The sequence below is a fragment of the Cylas formicarius genome, unplaced genomic scaffold (genome assembly GCF_029955315.1).
Source record: "Cylas formicarius isolate icCylForm1 unplaced genomic scaffold, icCylForm1.1 PGA_scaffold_7__23_contigs__length_41026272, whole genome shotgun sequence".
NCBI classification, from domain to species: Eukaryota; Metazoa; Arthropoda; class Insecta; order Coleoptera; family Brentidae; genus Cylas; species Cylas formicarius.
The window spans coordinates 15327830-15347617 of NW_026844352.1; the positions used below are offsets into that span (position 1 = coordinate 15327830).

The following is a 19788-nucleotide window of genomic DNA, read 5'->3' on the forward strand; positions in this document are numbered from 1 at the left end:
TAAGAGAAATAAACTTATCAGCACTTGCACAATCACGAAACCGGACATAAAATTTTATTCTATAAAACTAATATTCTTTCATGGAATGAATTCTTCGAAATCAATCAATTCCAAAATCTACAGAAATCTATCAGTAACCAAACAATTTTAACCGCGACACAGGTCTTTATCTTACACCAATATGGCAATTAGTCATCCATTATAATGTTTAACACCACCCTTTAACTCCCCCTCAAACAATATATGAGCAGATACAGAGTAGAATACGAGCCATTTCCAGTTAAGCTTCGAAGACGATAAAAGGGTGATTGGCGAAACGTCAGCAAGTTTTCTATTTAGAAACCGAGTTTTAAACGTCAAGATGGGCAACATTCTGGAAAATGATATTAAAAAGCAACTAACTGATCATTTTCATAGAAATAGTATAATTCCTGCAAGTTAGTCAAGCTTCATGAAACGTCATGGTTGTACAACTGCTGTTATAAACATCACTGATAGTTTATTTCGCACAATACTCAAGGCATTTTATACCTTGGGGGAACTACTTAAAAGGTCGTACACCAGAAGTAGTTTTAAATGGAAAAGAATGAGGCGATATAATATCTGGGGTGCCTCAAGGCTGCATTCTGAGACTAATTTAATAATGTATATATTCTTCCTCGTTTCAAAATTTGATACAGATACAGATGATACACAAGTTTTCTACTCATTTCGGGTAGATAAAAGTCTGTTAAATTATAAATAATGATCCCGAAATCATTAATAGAGTGTCCCTAGAACATTCTTCCATCTAAAGCAAAAAAAAAAACCCATAGCAATATTGGTTGGTAGGTCCGTGAATGTTGTCTCAACTAGTTGAAATGAGAGTATCTAATGCATGCATTTCTCTGAACGCGGCGGCAAAAAAACCTTGGGTTTTGTCTTATGCTCGACAATAAACTAAAATTTATTGGTCACGTCACACAATATATTAAAAAAAGCCTCTGCGATTCGACGGGTTTATCTTCTTTTAACTACTGTCACATCATCTATGGTCTCTGTCTCACAGAGCCTGCTTCAGAATGAATACAAGAAAATGGAGAAATACTATTGAAGATTCATTTTCGGGATTTTCCGCGGCAGACCTGTTAGTCATAAACTAGGGGCTTAATTTAAATTCAAGAGTAGAAGTCTGCTTATGCCTCCACGTTAAAACTCTGGAATTCCTGAAAGATACTTACTATGTGACATGGCTAAAACATACAGTGCCCGCGTAAATGAAGGGACCCCTTTTAATTTTTGTACCCTTGTATGATGTGAAATTTGGAATTCTGACATAAAAAAAAATATCTCAAACTGTCAATGTGACAGCAAGAATTCTTTTTATATAATAATAATTATTATTATTATTGTAAGGTTGCCTGCGAATACAACATTAGCGAGTGCCAGGTAATGTTATATTACTTTCACTAGTCAATGTCAAAAAATTTAATCATTTTGTCAGTGCGTCAAGTCCATTTAAACTGTTTTTTCAAATATTTATTCCAAAGTAATTCGAGTTTTATTAGTTTTTCATATTCGTTTCTATTTAGTATTTAATCGATCTTCTACCGCTAGTTTTAAGTTCGTTATTTTGTAAGTGAGTATCAATTGCATCTTGTGTTTTTTTTTGTTTTGCGTAATGTTAGAAACGAGTTTTTCATTGTCAATATGCACAATAGTTGATAAAATGATGAAACTACTTATTTTTTTAATTTAACCTACGGTTAAGTAATAGAAAAGTAATGAAAAATTTGCAAACATTCATTTGACTGCTTTGCAAAAGCTGAAGAATCAAAAATTTTCAAAATTGGAATGCAAATAGAACCTGAAAAGATCTTTAAAAAGAAGTATTACATGACCCCATTTTACTATTTAAAAAAAATACTTAGAATTGCGCCCTCTGTAATTTTGACATTTTAAGATATTATTTTTATGTTAACAATTAGACATTTTAATTATATACGTACGTGCCAAATTTTACCCTGCCATGTAAAAGGGTACCAAAAATAAAAGGGGGGGTTCCATCATTCACGTGGGCACTGTATAATTCATTGGATCAGTCTCTTAAGTTACTAAACAATACCTATTCTACACACCGGCGTGAAGTGTTATTATTATCAAATATTTAAATAATTTACACTGTAAATTATTCATACTATGTACGTCTTTCTATTTGCTCAATTATTACTATTAGTTTATTTATTTTATGTGTATCTTTCCTGCGAAACGCCGATACCTATTTTTTAGGATGTCTAAAAAGTTCAATTAATATTTTTTTTCTTCACTTCTAGGAACCACTGTTTTCTCAACATTGTACCTCGTTATCCTTCCTGGAACTCGTGGTCTGTTTTCGAAAAGCGGAAAGTTAGCTGAATAAGTATGAGTATTAATATTCAGGTTCATTAGCAATTCCGTGTTTTTTAGTAAACCTTTTTGCTTCTTGCATTCGTTGTGGAAATGCTTATATTGCTTCAATATGAAGCCTGTTTGGGAGACTCAGCAGTTTAATTAAAATTAAATTTGATAACACGATTTCCCACAAAGCACACTGCAATTTGCGTATAAACGCAATGACACGGGTTTCGGGTTAAATTCCGCTGAGGCTATCCGCTGAAAAAATCCAAATGCGGTTTATTCAAATGAGAAAAGATAGTTTAATGGGAAAAAGTGGTAAATTTGTCATCAGGAATATCCACTAATACCGTTACTCTAATTTCTAGTAACAGATTTTAAGAAAACATTTAATTTATATGGTATTATAAACTGCTTTCAATGCATCAATTATCTACACCAAAAGTAGGTTCAAAGCCGTCGCTTGACTGAATTATAGAAGTTGGTTAGAACAAAATTAAGTTAGGCTAATTTGGGTGCCAGATATTTCCAACTGACATAAGAAATTCAAAAAAGTGCCTCAAAATAATTGGTTTACAGTTCACAACAAAAAATCAAATGTCGTCAGTGTAGGAAGGCCTGGCTACTTTAAAAATTATTGATTTTTTTTACAAGGGATGACTAGAATATAAAGTAGCAAATATACAAACAAATTAACCAAACGAAAACCAAAGTTGTGCATTGATGCTAGAACGTCAGCAATGATCTGAATAAAATAAGAGAATTAAATTCATTTTGGATTTTGATAACTCGGATCGCACCATTAATTGATCAGATTTAAGTGCTTATTATAAGTGTGTATTACATGCCTGTTATGCGGCCGGCTTATGTAAGGATTGAGCACTCAAGACCGCGAAGCTGAACGGATTATTTATAACCGTTTATTTGGAAGGTTATGTTTTATATAACACCAAACTCTTAATTTTGCATTTTCCCTTTTTTTTGGAGATTTTGTTTAATAACAATAGAGGCTTGTTGTTAACTTACGGCCTAGACTTTTTTTTGTAGCTAATACTCCGCCTTTTCCGTTTTGTGATAATTATTTTTTCACTATTCGAGGAGCTGCATCCGGTGAAAAACGGGTGGCGACAAAATCTCTTTAACTTTACTTATGTTTTTTTTTTGTTAGCCCGTCGAAATGCTATTATATACTGTTAGGAGTGAAATTAATTCTCGTTTACTATATAAGACCTGAGCCTTAGAAGAAAAGACTAAACATTAAAATATAGGTACTATTTACAACATTTTTGTTAAATACAACTTGCTTCAGAGCTAAACTTCGTAATATACTGCGATGATGCACCCGACACAAGCTTTGTGAAAAACGTTCAAGATTTGAGTGTGAATAGGGTTAGTCTAAAATATTTAGCAAACAATTAGTTTAAAAATTACGCCTTAAACCTGAACCTTGACGATTTCAACTAATAAACCTATTATGAATGGTAGTTTAGCTAAACTAATTGGTGTTCTTTTGGATGACAGACGAAATTAGTCGGCAAATGTTGGTGAATTGAAAGCAAAGCTATTGTCTGAGATGACTAAGAGAATTGATTGATGATAAGTACCTTATTATAGTATATCATGCTCTATTGCATTAACGCTTTTGTGTGTTATTTTTAAATTGCAAAAACAAGTATTAAACACTAGAATTGGCTATCGTGATCATTGTCAGCCATGGTTTACACATTATGCAACATTATGCATATGTTTGGTTGTATCAACAGCTGCTTCATATTCATGAAAATCATGCATGAATACCAAAAAATTCCGTTAATCATAATTGTTATAACCTTGTCATAGATTCAGGGTGTATATCAACAATAGTCTTCATTTTGACATATATAATCTTCTGCGTGTCAACATAAGATCATTAGATTACACATCTTTAAAAAAAAGAGTTAAAGATTACCTAGTACTTCACTGCTTCTATTCTATCCTTGAATATAAATATAAAGGAAAAACTAACACAGATCTCCTCATAGTTTAATAATTAGTTTGATTTAATACTTTAATGTCGACCGCCAGATTTGTTTTTATTGTGATTGTTTATTTTTTGTGATATTTTTCTTGTGAAAACTAAAACTAACCAAATCAAGTTTTGTCTTTAAGTTGTTTTTACAATTTTTACAGGTTCTGTAATAAAGGATCCGCTCAGTATACTACTTCAGGTAAATATTGTCTCTCATGTGCGTATTTTTTAATATAAGTAGGTAGTATATGAGTTTAACTTTTCGCATGAGATTATTACAATTTTTTTTATTCATAGATGCCCTTTAAGAATTCTTGAATCTTAAACGTCGACCTAAACAGGCGCGTTTCGCAGGGCATCGCTGGAATGCATTGTTTCAGTTGCCAAAACGGAATTACAACAGTGCCAAATAATGTGGCAATACTCCAGTAATTCTAACGGAAGATACAGGCGAAATAGAATCGCTGTTTCTTTAAACATAACGACACATAAATCGATTTGTCGATAACGGCTAACTTGGCTACAAGATAAGAGCAACGAAGAGTCAGACGAAATTTTTGTGCGGATAGCCGAAGCAAACTTTTGCGTTTAAAAACTCGAACCTTCCTGCTATGCTCCACATGGAAAAGCTATTAAACATAAACCTTGTTAGTTGTCAGTTTGGCGTTTCTCGATATGCCCCTTCATTGAAAATTTCAAATGTTTTAAGTTTATGTGAAGAAAAATTTGCATTCACTTTGTCGGTGTTGTGTTGAGAGTTATAAATCTTTACTGAACTGTAAGAGCAATTTTGTAGTTACTTCATAGCATGACATCTTTATCTAGTTCATTACTGGATGTAATAAATTGAGACAGGAATGACTGACGAATTGACAAGTATATCTTTCTGTGGGAAAATGTATTTATTTGTTCATTTTTTTTATTATTTAACGACCAACAAATAGCCAAAACAGACATAAATTACATTGTTTGGTGGCGTTATAAAGGTTGGTGTCAGTCATTCTTATGGTATTATCCCTAACAAATCGACAATGACGTGAATACTCTCTTCCTCTATAAGTTTAAGAATTTCGGTTGGTAGATCATCTGGGCCCGACACTTTTTTGATCTTCAGGGTATTCAGTCCATGTAAGTCTTCCTTTGTTATTTCAGGACGCTCATCGATACGTTCAAGGTCAGCTTTTTGTCTATGATCCTTGAAGGGTTCCTCCTCATTATTTTTCCACGCTGTTAGTTTTTCTTCTGTATATATCATTATTTTGTCGTATGTGATGATGTATTGGCTCGATTTAGTTTTTGTAGTGTGTGTAATTTTTCCATTTCTTTACACTTTGTTTTATAAAAAATTTCTTTTGCAACTCTGATTTTATGTCGTATTTGGATTGCCTTGTAACGCTCGCTTTTATTTTTGAAAGTTTTTCTGTTTTTATAAAGTGAAGGATTTTATCGGTTAGCCACTTTTATTTTGCCTTCTGTGTTCTGTGTTCTTGTTTTACATATTGACTTCGTTCTGCTTTTAGTTCAAGTTACCGTAAGTTAGGGTATCTTCGGGTTAGATGGCGCGGCGTTTGAGATGACGCAGTTTGCTATTTTTCTCAGACAGTTTATAACACTTTTTTTATTATCCTTTCTTTTACTTTATTTTAATATCAGTTTCAAACGTTACAAGTACTAAGTAATTAAAAATGGTAAGACATTACGAAAAAGTTCCGCGAACGCGGAGTTACCGCAACTATTCGAGTGAAGATCTGAGAAAAGTACTTGCCGTGGTAAAAAAAATCTTGGATAAACAGCGTGAATTCAAAAATAATTATCCTTTACCCGATTTTGTCAAAAAATTTATTAAGAAACAAAATCTTTCCACGTGCATTGAAACAAATATTAAAAAAGAAACTAAGAAATAAAGAAAACATTAAGTGATGTTGATAATAAAAGCTTATACAATTACGACGAAACTAATATTGTTGATGATCATGGTGTTGATGATCAAGTTATTGTTCCCAGGAACTTCCGTAGGGTAGAATCAGTACAAAAGTATTCTCGGTCCTGTGTCAGCATAATGGTCTGTGGCAATGAACCTGAAGCTCCCCTGTCTCCTATTGTAGTATTTAGAGGCTCCAATTTTTCTGGCAACTGGTGTATTCTGATACCGCTTAGCACTGTTTATAATAGCTACCATGGAACCAGAAACACGAAAAGTTACAGTTGGGGATAACTTGGCTAGCCATTTTTCACCACAAGTCATGAAAGCAGCGCTAGAAAATAATATTTATGTGTGCCTTTTTCCAGTCAACGCCACACTTTTGATGCAGCCCCTAGATGTGGCTGAATTTGAACCCTTTAAGCGGGAGTGGCGCGAAATATTGGAAAAATGGCAAAAGGAGAGCAGATATCCTGGAACTTTACACAAAGAACACTTCCCAACCTTACTTTCACTTCTCTGGAACAAAGTTTCAGAGACTGTAGAGGCAAATTTAAAACCAGGATTTAGAACCACCGAACTTTACGTAATAAATATTGATGAAGTCTTAAGGAAGGAAGATTCATGGAGGATTCAATGAAAACTTGGAAGAAACTGAACGAGTTCTTGATTCATCATTGGTCGAGTTTTTTAAAGTAATGAGGAGAACAAGCCACCAAAAAAAGAAAAAATGGAAAGAAGTTGAAAGTTAGATGACTATGGAAGACCAAGTGATTTTCAGTGAGCAAATCCAAAATGAAGCATGTCTTGCTTTTCTGACAGCCGGCCAGAGTCACTAGAAATACCACCAGAAAAGGTCACAGGCAAAATTAATCAACCTAAGGGTGCGTCCTCCTATTAGTATAACAAACGCAAGTTTGAAAAGTATGAGCGATTTAAATTCAAAATATGGGGTGCGACTAGATTCAATTTGTTCGATGCAAGAAGTGGATCTGCGGACTTCGTAATTCAGAAAGCACTGATCCATTTTATGTGTGGGCAGACTCAGAGCTGGAGAAACTATTCTGACAATTGCGATGAGGATAGAACCTTTAACCCTGAAACCGAAACTTAGTTTGGGGTATGTTTAACCTTTAGTTCCTATACATACCATGGTATTTTTCTGTTACTGTTTTTGACTGTAAAACGTAGATTAGGATGTTTTCTTGTTTTTTAATTTTAAAACTGTAATATAATTAATGTCATTCAGCTTTCTTGATGTTGCGATGCTTTAAAATTCGTTTATTAGAACCGAACTCCGGGTAACTTGTACATACCAATTTCTAAATTTAATTTTTTTTTCTATTATTTTTAGTGCAATTTGGCGTGCAGCATTCAAATCAGCAGACCAGATTGGTTAAGATCTAATTTATTTCATATCGTTAGGTTGATAAATAACGACGTTATATTGAAAAATGTTCTGAAAAGGTGTGAAAGTAGCCCCGTTTGACGGTAGTGTTTCTCGACGATCGTAATCGGAGGAAAAACTCTCATCTGTCATTGAAGTCGTGCGAAGCAGGATAGTCGGTGTTAATTTGCTTTTTTGGACACTTTTGGCACGCGAGAGGAAACCGAAAATTGAGAAATAGCAAAAAAATGGAAGCTGGTCTATATTCGTTGTATTGTTTTCTTTAAGGGCATAACGATGTGGCCGAAGAATTTTCTCTTGCTGGAGCTAGGAGCACATGTTTTTGAATATTTTAATGATGTTGAATAAACGCTTAAAGAAAAGGGTTTAATTAACAAGCTTAGCAATGGATGAAACCGGCCTCCAATTAAAGGGTCCAAAAATGGGACGACGTTGACATCAGGAGAAAAGGAGAAACAATTTCTTTAATGGTATGTTTTAATGCTGACCGGACTGGCATCTCTTCACTATATTTCTTCAAAAGCAAAAACAAAAAAAGTGAATATGAAGGTTCTACAGTTACTATGTCGGAAAAATCAGCATACGTAAACACCTCAATTTTTCATTTATAGCTAGAAACATAATTCATTTGTCGAAAGCTTGAGGGACTGGTTTTTACACCCTTTTTTAAAGCACTGAAGTCATATCACTACTCAGCATGCAACACATTTATTCAAGCCAAACACAACCAGATCTATCAACATGCTACAATTTGGAAAGTTTTTGGGAGAAGCACGGTCAAAGACTACTAATGGACTACTAATGGAATCTATCCTCTAGACCCCAACGTAGTCCCGAAGCATGCATATATTCCTTATGTAAACTAGAGAAGCTACGAACAATTCACCAGGCGATGTCGATTTGCCAACAACTTTAGACATTAAAAAAAAATACTTGAAACTATCTAATCAGCCGTCGCAACTTCAGAAGAGAATATTAAACGCGAAAGAGATCTGGCAGAAAAAGAAAGCAGCAAAGGAACGTAGTAAGAAAGAGAAGAAAGATGCAAAAATGCCAAAGCCATCTATTAAGCACAATCAAATAGTTGATTCTTCATCTTCAGAAGCTGAAACGGAAATTTTACTTGAGTCGGCGATGATGGTGATTATGAAAATTAATGTGTGGGGTACGGAGATAATTATAAACCCACGAAAATCAAGACGATTGGATCAAATGCATCGGACGTATAAGGTAGTTGTACGAGGGCTGCACTTGTGTGCTTGCGATGCGTAAAAAAGGAGCTTAGATCGTTTTTTTTTTATTTTTTTATTATGCCAACGTGAGTTATTATTTTCATGTACTTTTTACATTATTGGAAAGTAGAAACGATTCATATATGATTAGAGGCTATAAATCTAATTTTGTGAAAAAAATATGGCTTTTATGTTTATGAAGTTACCCTATTGTTTCTTTTTCTACACGAATAATTAAGGAGCCAAATTTGGATTATATTGAATATACAAGTGCAGAACATGCATCGATTTTATTCCGAATGAGTATTAACAAGTAATAAGCAGCTTCATAAACTGAAAAAGGATAAGGGGCAACGAAAATTTGTCGCGAAGCATTTGTTTTCTGTTTACGAACACCTCTCGACGGCCTAATTGACGGAGAAACAAACAAGAGACGATCGTCGCCGCGTGAAACACATAAGTCGATTTAGTTTCCGATATGTGACGATACGGCGTACGAACATAAAACAATTGCTTACCGCCTGGTGGAAGCGACGTCTCCCCTTTCGACTGCCAGCAGGAACTTTTTCTCGTCGAGGGAGAGTTGCGCGATCTCCTGGTGGGGCCTGATGACGTTCTCCTCTTCCATCATGCCGTGGATACTGTGTCTCTGTGGAAGAAATCGTGACGATATTATTTTAAGCATTGTCTTGGAGGGAATCCAGGGGTTTCAGTGCCCTGGAATTGGTTTTGAAATTCTCTCTCTATGAATAAGTTCGTTTATCATAAAATTTGCAAAATTACTTAGGGTCAATTAATTTGATTCGCGATGGTAAAAGATCGATGAATTTATGTTTTGAAAAATTCATTATTTAACCTTCACCTAACTGAAATAATAATAAAATTTTCATAAAAAACATGAATTTAAGGAAAAAAAAGAGAAAAAGAAAATTACAATAACATATAAATTAGGCAGTTATATGAATGTTAAGACTTCTGTAATGTTTGCTAGCTATTAATATTAATCTAGGCAAGCGATCATTAAAAATATGTACTGTACTAAATAAGTGAATTGTAATCCGAGCATAATTAATTGATCTACGCAATAAACTGACCCCGAATGTTAGAGTATTTGCTCGCGGAACCCGAAAATTAATCTAGTCAAGTAAGTTCATTGAGTCAATACGCTCATGCATTAAAAATATTAAACCAGCCGTAAACCGCCTATGATCCAAGGCTTGAATAAAAAACCTGTTTCGCACGATTTCAGCAACACCCCTCTCTGGGTAGACTCCATGCACCCTAAAAGCAAGAAACTTTACCAAACGTCTTTCAACATACTCAAGAGATCGAATAGGAGTTAAATAAATTGGTACCCAGATTAATGGAGCATTTTCAAGCTTAGATAAGCGAATAATAATGCTGAGCAGTTACGAGAAATAAATCCAAGTAATTTAAGAAAATAATCCACTATAATATCTATGTGTTGAACAAATGAAGGCTGTGAATCGCAAAAATAAGAAAGTTAGAAGATTTCGGATGCATGGCCAGATTATGCACTTTAAGATGTTATGGAAAAGATTATTTGGCTCACACCACTTGCAAACATGAGGGACCTAGTGTTGAACCTTTAAATTTTATAGTCATCACCAAATAGTAGAAAGTCACATTTAATTTTATCAGTCCTGCTATGAAGCCGTGTTGATTAGGCGAAATATGAAATTTAATATGACGAACCAGACGAGCACAGTTTTTCAAAGGCTTTAGCAAAGGTTGATAGAATCTTCATTGGCCGATAATTTTCAATAAAAACATTAGTGGAGTCGCTCTTTCGAACAGGACACACCCTAGCCAACTTCAGCATTCTGGACACACCAGCTGTAAGTTTAACTCTACCCTCGTAAAGCTATCAATATGAATAGACGGGTTGAACATACAGGTTCGTGGTAAGGTGATATCACTTTTAGAACTATAAACACTGCTAGAATATTTTTTAAAGAAACTTCCACAGACTACTGCAATGCTTTTTACAAAACTTCTGGATTCCTCCTGCGTCGGTGTTTGGTTAGTTGAAATTCCTGACGTTTCGCCAATCATCCTGTTGGCTTCTTCAGAGCTTGACTGAAAACAGTTTTCAAAAATGCCTTGAATTATATATAACTATAATTATTTTAATATTTATGAACCCATCCTCATCTTTTGGGCACTAGTTGCAGGTTGTTCTACTTACTGAGCTGAGCGCAAACAAATTTATTACATTTGTCGAATCCGTGAAAAAATTATCTATTGTTAGTTTGCATCATGTTTATTTATTTAATTTCTTTTACTCTTTGATTAGTAAATTTTACGATAGTATCTTGTACTTCAAAACAATCACTATATGTTCCCTCAATTTTTATTTAATTATATTCTATTTATAAAATTTTTAATTTAATTAATAAGCAGAGGAACAAAATTGAGAATGAGTCTAATATTGTGGCATCTGTATTCAAAAAATTATTTTATAGATGCTCCCAAAAATATGGCTAGTTGAATAACAAAAAGATTTTTCTTAGTGTTATTAGGGATATAAATGATCAGATTTTTTACATGGCGCCTTTTATGGAGGAGGAGCTCTTCAATAAAAATAAATTAAAAAACAAAAAGTCTTTTGCGCTAACATTCTTGGTGAATCAATCTTTTCTAGGTGGTTATGCCAGTTTTCCAAAAGGGCAGTCGCCAGAACTATCGTCCGGTAACAATTTCAAATAGTTTAGACAGATGTCATACTTTTTTAGATAACCAAAAAAAATAAATAATAGCACTTCAACAAAAAGTTTTAAATATTTTTTTTCTACTTTAAAACGTTTTTTTTTCACCCTATACGGGAGTGCAAGAGAATATTTTTACTCGAGAGATCTATTTAATTTAAATCAGTTACTTTTTAAACTGGTTTAGAAATCTCCGCCGCCACTGGTTGTTCGGCTCTTTCTTTTTTTCTTTTAGTTGCTAACTTCACACCGGTACTCCTGTGTCTGTCATATGAAAAGAGAACTTAACACATTTTGGTTTGCATGATTTGCATAATTTTAGAATTAGTTTCACCACAATTTTCCCATATAGCGGCATTGGTAAAAAAATAAATTGTAGTCACTCATTCTAGAGCGTTAGGTACATTAGGTCGACATCTGAACAATACGCTGACAGCATATTTTAATTCCAATTCAAATTCTCATCTTATTGACTCGTTCAAGTTCTGCGTTATTGATTTTTATTAGTTTTGGTACAATTCACTTCTTTTCTTTTTGTTTGAAAAGTATACATTTGATTTTTTCTGTGGTAATCTTTTATTTGTTACACGGAGTACAGCCTCAATGCTAAATGCTGAGTTGTGTAGTACCCCAAACCTATAGCTTTCTAATTCATTTGGTATAACTTTAAATTATTTTCGAAAAATCACCACACACAATACTAATTGGTCCATGATTACCTACTCAATTTTCTAAACCGGACTTATAAATTGGACTTGGACTAGTTTAAAGTTCATTTGATCATGTGCTGATTTTCTTTTCTCAAATTAAAAGTAATATCTCTAACCCCTAGCTCAATTGTTAACTCAATATGTAAACTATTTTCACAAAGAATTTTATCAAATTTAAATTTTTCTTGCTGAATAAGGTGTCAATCTTTCGACTTCAGTATTCACGTATACGGTATTTTTCTACCCACCTCCAAAAAATACCTATTCCGAATGTTAACAATATTGGCTCACTTACTTAACCAATATTGACACATTGACATTAATTTCATTTATGCCTGAAATATAGATTTGTCGAAGTCTTTATTCTATTTGTTACTTTATTTTTAGTATTTCCGAAAACATTTTCTTCTTGTACAACTTATTTCGTTCGGTCATTATATTGAAAAGTTCTTTAATAACATATAAATTTTTTCCATGGCTATATTTCTATTTGTTATCTTTATGTTAAACAAGTTTTTGGTTTATAGATTTTGGAGATTACGTTCAATAACACCTCGAACTGCTCATTATTTGATATAGTTTTGTTACTGACGGTTAGTGTACATTTGCTACTGGACTATCCACTAGCACATGACTGATTAATGTTTTAGGGTTTAGGGTAAAAATTTTAATCTATTATTAGGTTCAAAATGAAATAGTAGTTCAAGGTAACTAAGTAATTGTACCGCCTTGCTGCGAATGAACAGAACAAAACACTGTAACTTCATCTAATTTATCCTGAAGTTTTCGAATATTCATATATTTAGTGTTTTACGTCTTCTTCCTTATACTTTTAGGGTCTACAACGTAGTCCTATTTATACTAACTTTTGCCAATCCTTCAAAAATTATGTCAATTTGAAGTTATAATCATAGTAAACGAATGATGATAAATTTTCATTTTTCATCATGTTTTGAGCTGGAACATGTGCCTATATTCTCCGTAAAACTGGCGAAACCGCTGTAAAGATATGCAAATATTTCGGTTCCGCTATTTGCTAACGGACTATGAAATACAAAGGGCGCAAATTCTCGACAAGCTAACGTATGCACAACGAAAACCATATTATGCATGATAAAAGGAAATTATGCGTTATTCAAAATTTCTGCTGGAGATGAGGACGATGGTACACCAAATTAAACGGCAGTAAGTTTTAGCGAAAAAGTCACCCTGAAAATTCACACCGACTCCAAGCAAGTGACGTTTCAATCAATGAATATGAAATATTTCAGCAAAATAAAAATCAACTTTACCACCTACTTTTGGTGACTTTATTGATTTGCAAGACTTTTAATTATATTTTGCACTTTACTGTCACTGGAAGTCTATCGTTTACATTCAATATTTGCGAAAACCTCACTTAATGATTAGATTTCTTGGAAATGTTTCTGATTTCTTTATTAAAACAAGGTTTCAATAACTGCCTGTAGGTTAAAAAATATTTCGTATTTACACCACTCAAACGATTTGAATTTTTAGTTATACAGCACTAAATACTATATTTTCTTCTTAATTTTTGCTATCGCAGGGATCGCCATATATCGGTAAACTAATTATTGATGGCAAAATTGAGAACATTGATAACATTTTTCTATGCACGTAATTTCTTACTTTTCAAATTTTTCACTACAATAAGCGGAACTTAGTGACTTAGTTGTAACAATGGCAACATCTATCTAACCTAATTGTTAATATTTTTTTTATTATTTATTTTCCCCATTTTTTATAATTTTTATTACTACTTAATATATAATTATTCTGACCCATTTATCTATTTTTATTATTATATTTATTCCCCGTTTTTCATCTCTAAATTACTTTTTAATCTAAGAAAATAAAGCTCATATTTCTCCTCGGTACATTATTGATTTGCCCATTTGAAATTAAAATCTGTTCATAGATATAAGAAAGTGACTAACTGATATGAATTAAGAAGACCCGAGCAAGCTGTAAGAATGAAGTATGGCCGAACAGGTCCGTACTTTGTTTAGAATTTAATTATTTGGGGTTTTGTTAGGAAAGATACTAAACAATATTTATTTATTTATGTATGTGTTTATGTTTAAATCTAAAATAAAATTACAAATTATTTTATTACCTACTTAAATTACTTAAAATTATTTACATAATATATCAGTATCACTATCGCTATCATCGCCTGTTCTAATTATTATTTATTCTATATTATTTGCAATATGGATATACGATTGTTCTGCTTTTTCTATATGTTTAACAGAATTTGCCCAACTTTGTGGAGGGATGTTAAAAACTTCGGTTTCTATAAGTTTGAGGACATTGGAGATAACACGGGGAAAAACATTGTTACGGCGAATGGCAGATTTCACTTGGTGCCAAACATGTTTAATGGGATTTAATATACAGTGGTAAGGAAACTATGTGCCCTAGATATTTTGCATAATTATCACAGACGTATTGCTTTTATAGGTTCAGCTTTGTAGAACCTCAATCAATTGCTTTTTGGTATAATCTTAGTGAAAATAAATGTCGTTATTATACATGTAGTTTTGGATTGTTGCTTTTGTGTCACATGTCTACTGTGATAACTTGCATTGTCCATTATAATTACGCTATTAGGAGGAATGTTTGGAACTAATTTGTTTTTAAACTAACTTTCAAATAAATCAGCGGTGGTATCTTCATGGTAATCCAGAGAAGAATCTTTAATATTTCTCGCAGACAGAGAAAGTTCATTTGGAATCCAACCATTTTTAGAGCCAGCATGCAAAATAGTTATTCTTTTACCTCTTTTTGATGGCGCATTTGTTTTTCACTTATCAGTTGAGTCAACCCAGCCCTTTTCCGGGGTATCATAAGTGTCGAACCAGTGTCATAAGTGTCGAAAAGATTCCATTAAAACTTGCCTTTTGTCAATTTTTTTAAATCTAAAACCCATGTGTTGTTATTCACAATTTTCCATACAGTTGATGTTGGAATTTTCGTCAATGTGCCGTTTCTTCTAAAGATGCTTGCTTGCTGGCACCACATTCAACGAGAGTCAAATAAACATTGTTTATAACTTCCTTAGTTTCAATAGAATAGCGTTTTCTACATTTGGGCGGGAGCATCTCCTGAGATACACTAGACTCGCACATATTTTGCATAATTCGCACACGATTCAACACACGCTGTATTACACACGAAATAAGAATGATTACTAATAAACTTAAATTAAGTAGTATACCAAACCAAAGAATATTAAACACGGGTAGTTATACAATTATTTTCTGTTAAGGACCACAATTTTACCTGAATTTAAATTCCGGAACTTTAGGTAATAATATTGTTGCATTAAATGTTAATGACCACCCTTGGATAATTCCATTCAAAAGCAATTGGTCACTTTCTTATATCTATGAACAGGTAATTTTGAAGTAATTATTTGAGGTGTTGAAGAAGAGTAAAACTAACTATTATTAAGAAACATTATTTGTCACATCCGTTTTAAAAATTGTAATTATCTGAATTTTCTTATAACCAACTTTGAGTTATCCAAATGCAAATTTGCCGTACAATAGCTCAGCTATGCTATTGCAAATGCTAAAGTTTAGTTTTGACTAAAGCCTATTTCAGAGGGATTTAAAGTAATAAAACTTCATTGGGCATTCAAAGAGTCTGCAGAGTGATCAACCAATGCTTGAGCCATTTTTATTATTTTCTATCGGGTCGGTTAGTTTATGGGGTTAGCCTATTATCTATTCACCAATACTGAAAATAACGTTCGGTAGGATGCTCGTTAAAAGGAAAGAATTTTATTTTAATCATGGAAAAACCAGCCACAGGGTGGCCGGTGAGTGTTATAAAAAAAGTTTAAAGACAAAAATGGTTCCTAGTAAAAGAGTATTTAATTTTTTTGTATTATTTCAATTGTCATTCACTTACATACAGGGCCCCGCTGAGGACGAAACACTCCTAGAAATACATGGGGCATCGAATATGGACGGAGTACCCTTTACAAGCATCTTGGGCCCGGAGATCGATTGTAAGGTTTGAAGTTATGCTCGTCGGAGCTCTCTTGGTTTATCTACTCTACTAGACCAAAACAGGTTTAAATTTTGGTTAACTAAACAGATGTTAATCAAGTTGGCCAGGTGTTCCGCAAATTGAAACCTTCTGTTTAGTAAATGGGTTACTCAGAGTAAGAAAAGCTTAAAGTAATTATTTTTTTTTATTTTAATCAGTGTTAATTAACCAATAATAATAAAAGTTCTAAAGAACATAATATCAACAACAAAAAAATAAAACAACGATAATCAAACGGACAATAATGGAAATGTAAATTGAATTAATGGCTCTCTTTTTATGATGAATCGCAACCAAATTAAAGTCTGGATAATCTCTATTGAGCATGAATATTTCTTGTTCAATTCTTTGGCTCAACAGTCGTAGCCGGAAGTTATTAAGACTCTGCCATTTTTTATGGACATTTTCTTTGTGGCTGAAGCAATTCGAAGCGAAAAATATTATTACGAACTTCATTACGAACAAAACCGGCAATTATTGCCCTCGGATTTCCTTGCTGGAATAGCAGAATGGAATAATTAAGTGATGGTTTTGGCAAGTTTTTCATCTGCCGCCTCAGGAAATCCATGACCTATAGTTGTTTTTTAGAAGTATTCCAAATTTCGTTCATCCATTCAGAAGAAGTCTGCCGAACAATATCCGGTAAGGTCATGACAATGAGTCGCCTATTCAACCCCAGGGGCTGCATAACTTTCGCAGATATATTGGTCGGCGAAATTAGACACGCAACTATATCCATCATATCCAATAAGCTTTTAAATTGATTAGGCTTAAAATAAAACGCAGTTGTCTATAAATAAAAAAAAGTTTTTAGCACTGCGAGGCTCGCTGAAGGATTGTTGCATGGTGTTAAGTCGGTAACCCACTTGACGCAAATCCATTACATCGATCGATGGCCTAGGAAAAAAATTGTTTGTTCATCAGCTCGGGTAACACAGCGCTCCGTAATACTTTGCATCCAATAAAACTAATTGGGTGTGCTTGGGAGAATGAAACGTGATCTCTTTGCGTAGGGAATTCCTGCAATTTATCACTGTCGGTGTGGTTGTATATGGGGTTATATCGGTCATATAATAATGGGGCAACTAAGCGCTCCGATGTGACAGATATGATTTTTACCGACTGTGCTTGTGATGGCCGAGAGGCCCAAACTGTTTTTCACCCCGGTGGTTTACTTAATATGATTAATGCTTAATAATTTTAATTAATACTTAATAAATAATTGCTACGGTGCGAAATTTTTTGCTTTTCCAATTTTCTCAGCCAAGTTTCTGATTTTCAGTTTTTTTAAAAACATTTTGACGTTTCCGTTTGTGGTTGTGTGTTGTTTACTTTTTGGAATAAACAAATAGATAAATCTATATAGTCTGAATCATATTGTATCATCAAAATAGTGCGAAGTTAAGGACTTTTGGCTTTGCAAATTTGAGCCTTTGTTTGTGTTGATGTTGATAGTCGACTTTTAAGCAATGTCACTTCAATTGCAGTTTGTTTTTCTTTTGTCTCATTTAATTGTACCCTCCAAAAGATATTAATAAGATACATAAGACATATACTATCTTGACATGAAAAGAAGGATAATTTTAATTTAGTTTTATTTTGCACTGATATTTGGACCCTCACTATAGTACTATAGTTTTTACTATTTTAACCACGTGTCTAATTTTGAGTATGTGTTTCAACATTTTGACATGATGTTGATGTTGTTTGAGTGGATGTATTGTTTACTTTGTTGAACAAACAAGATATAAAATTATAGTTTAAAATATTTTTTTCTACTCCCGTATGTAAAATACCTAATTGCCCACCGATCTAGTGTGCGGGAAGCGGCACTTTACCACGTCAGTTTCGTTTCCCACGAGTCCGAGCCAATTCGGATATTTCCGCGATTTTACCGCACGGATTTGGGACCAATCGGATGTTTTTCAGACATATTTCCCACGCTTTGAATTTTGACGTTTGTCAGTTAATGTATTCTGGTTGTTTTGCGAAAATGTACCTTAAAACTAAGGGTCGCAGAAAAAGTATAGTATGCAACACGTTCGGTAATAGTATATTATGCAACAAGTGCGATAAACGCCATTTGACTCACGAGTTTTTAATAAACGAGTGAGTTAAAAAGTGAGTTAAATTTTACTGTATCCACTTTTAATTAAAGAAAATTTAATGTAAACATCTGATATTTGGAACTTTCATTATGTCATACATTTACTTACGGGCTATTGAATATTATATAAAACACGATACCCAACCCCAAAGCGTCCTTGTTGGGCCCTTTCTAAAATTATTTCTGGATTTCTGTCTCGTGAAATTGCGATTAAAAATTACCGAACTTAAAAAGTAACAACATATTACAAGCCTCCCACAAGAATCGTTGATTCGCATTTGTTGCAAATACCAGTGGCAAAACTGCATACTACGCTTGGCATCGCCAGGACGCAAATAATTAATATTGCTAAAGTTATATGGGCGGTATTTATGCTTTTTCAAAATTCTTGGGGTAATTGATTCGGGTACCCCTACTACTTGTTGTATGTGTTTGAAAGATGATAGCGACGTTGATTCTATGTAACCTAATACATTTGTTTCCCTTTGCTCCCTATTTTCCTTCGAATAAGTTTTAGGACGTGACTGAATAAAGGATCAGTGTCTAACTAGACTTATTCTTAGAGGAGCAAATATGTCTGTAAACGGTTGTTGTCTCTCTGGGTATCTAATATAAAGAAAACATATTTATATGATATAATAATTATGCTGACTATCCCTTTAAAAGCGTTACCTGTGGTAATGTCATTCCAAATCTTTTTGGGCATTTTCGTTGCATTGTAAACAACATATTTTTCAGAAATTTCATACGCTGCCATTATTATAGAAAATTAATTAAAATTAAACAAACACAGAAAGAACAAATGGATAGGTAATAAAAATTTAATTAAAAACTGACAGTGTCGTAAGTTTTTGACACATTTGTTTTTTTGTTTTTCATAGACGAGTCATAGCCAACGATTTACTAATATTATAATAACATAATATTTACCATATTAATAAGATATTGTTATTTTAAAAAACATAAAAAAGTGATAAGTGCTTAAATGTATCTTATTTTTAGTTGATTTAGTTAATTTACTATGGCCTACTGCTACAAATAAATAAAGTAAAAATTAAAAAAAAAATAATTTTGAGCTTAATTTTCAAAACAACTTCATATTTCATAAAAGCCCTAATGATTTCTAATTTTATTTATTTAATTTCCAATTAAAGTAAAAAATATAATATTGGGTGTTTAAAAAAATGTACGTTTGCTTCAAAACTAAAAAACGGTTAGAG

General features: G+C 33.2%; 1 protein-coding gene across 1 annotated transcript in view; it reads right to left on the bottom strand.

Moving 5' to 3' along the window:
* LOC132704523 (transient receptor potential-gamma protein) overlaps positions 1 to 19788 on the bottom strand; it is a 94266-nt gene that overhangs the window by 59283 nt on the left and 15195 nt on the right. Inside the window, exon 2 of the mRNA XM_060674551.1 lies at positions 9461 to 9591. Coding sequence (XP_060530534.1) covers positions 9461 to 9573 — 113 coding nt within the window. The 5' untranslated portion in view covers positions 9574 to 9591. The remainder of the gene's footprint in view (positions 1 to 9460; positions 9592 to 19788) is intronic.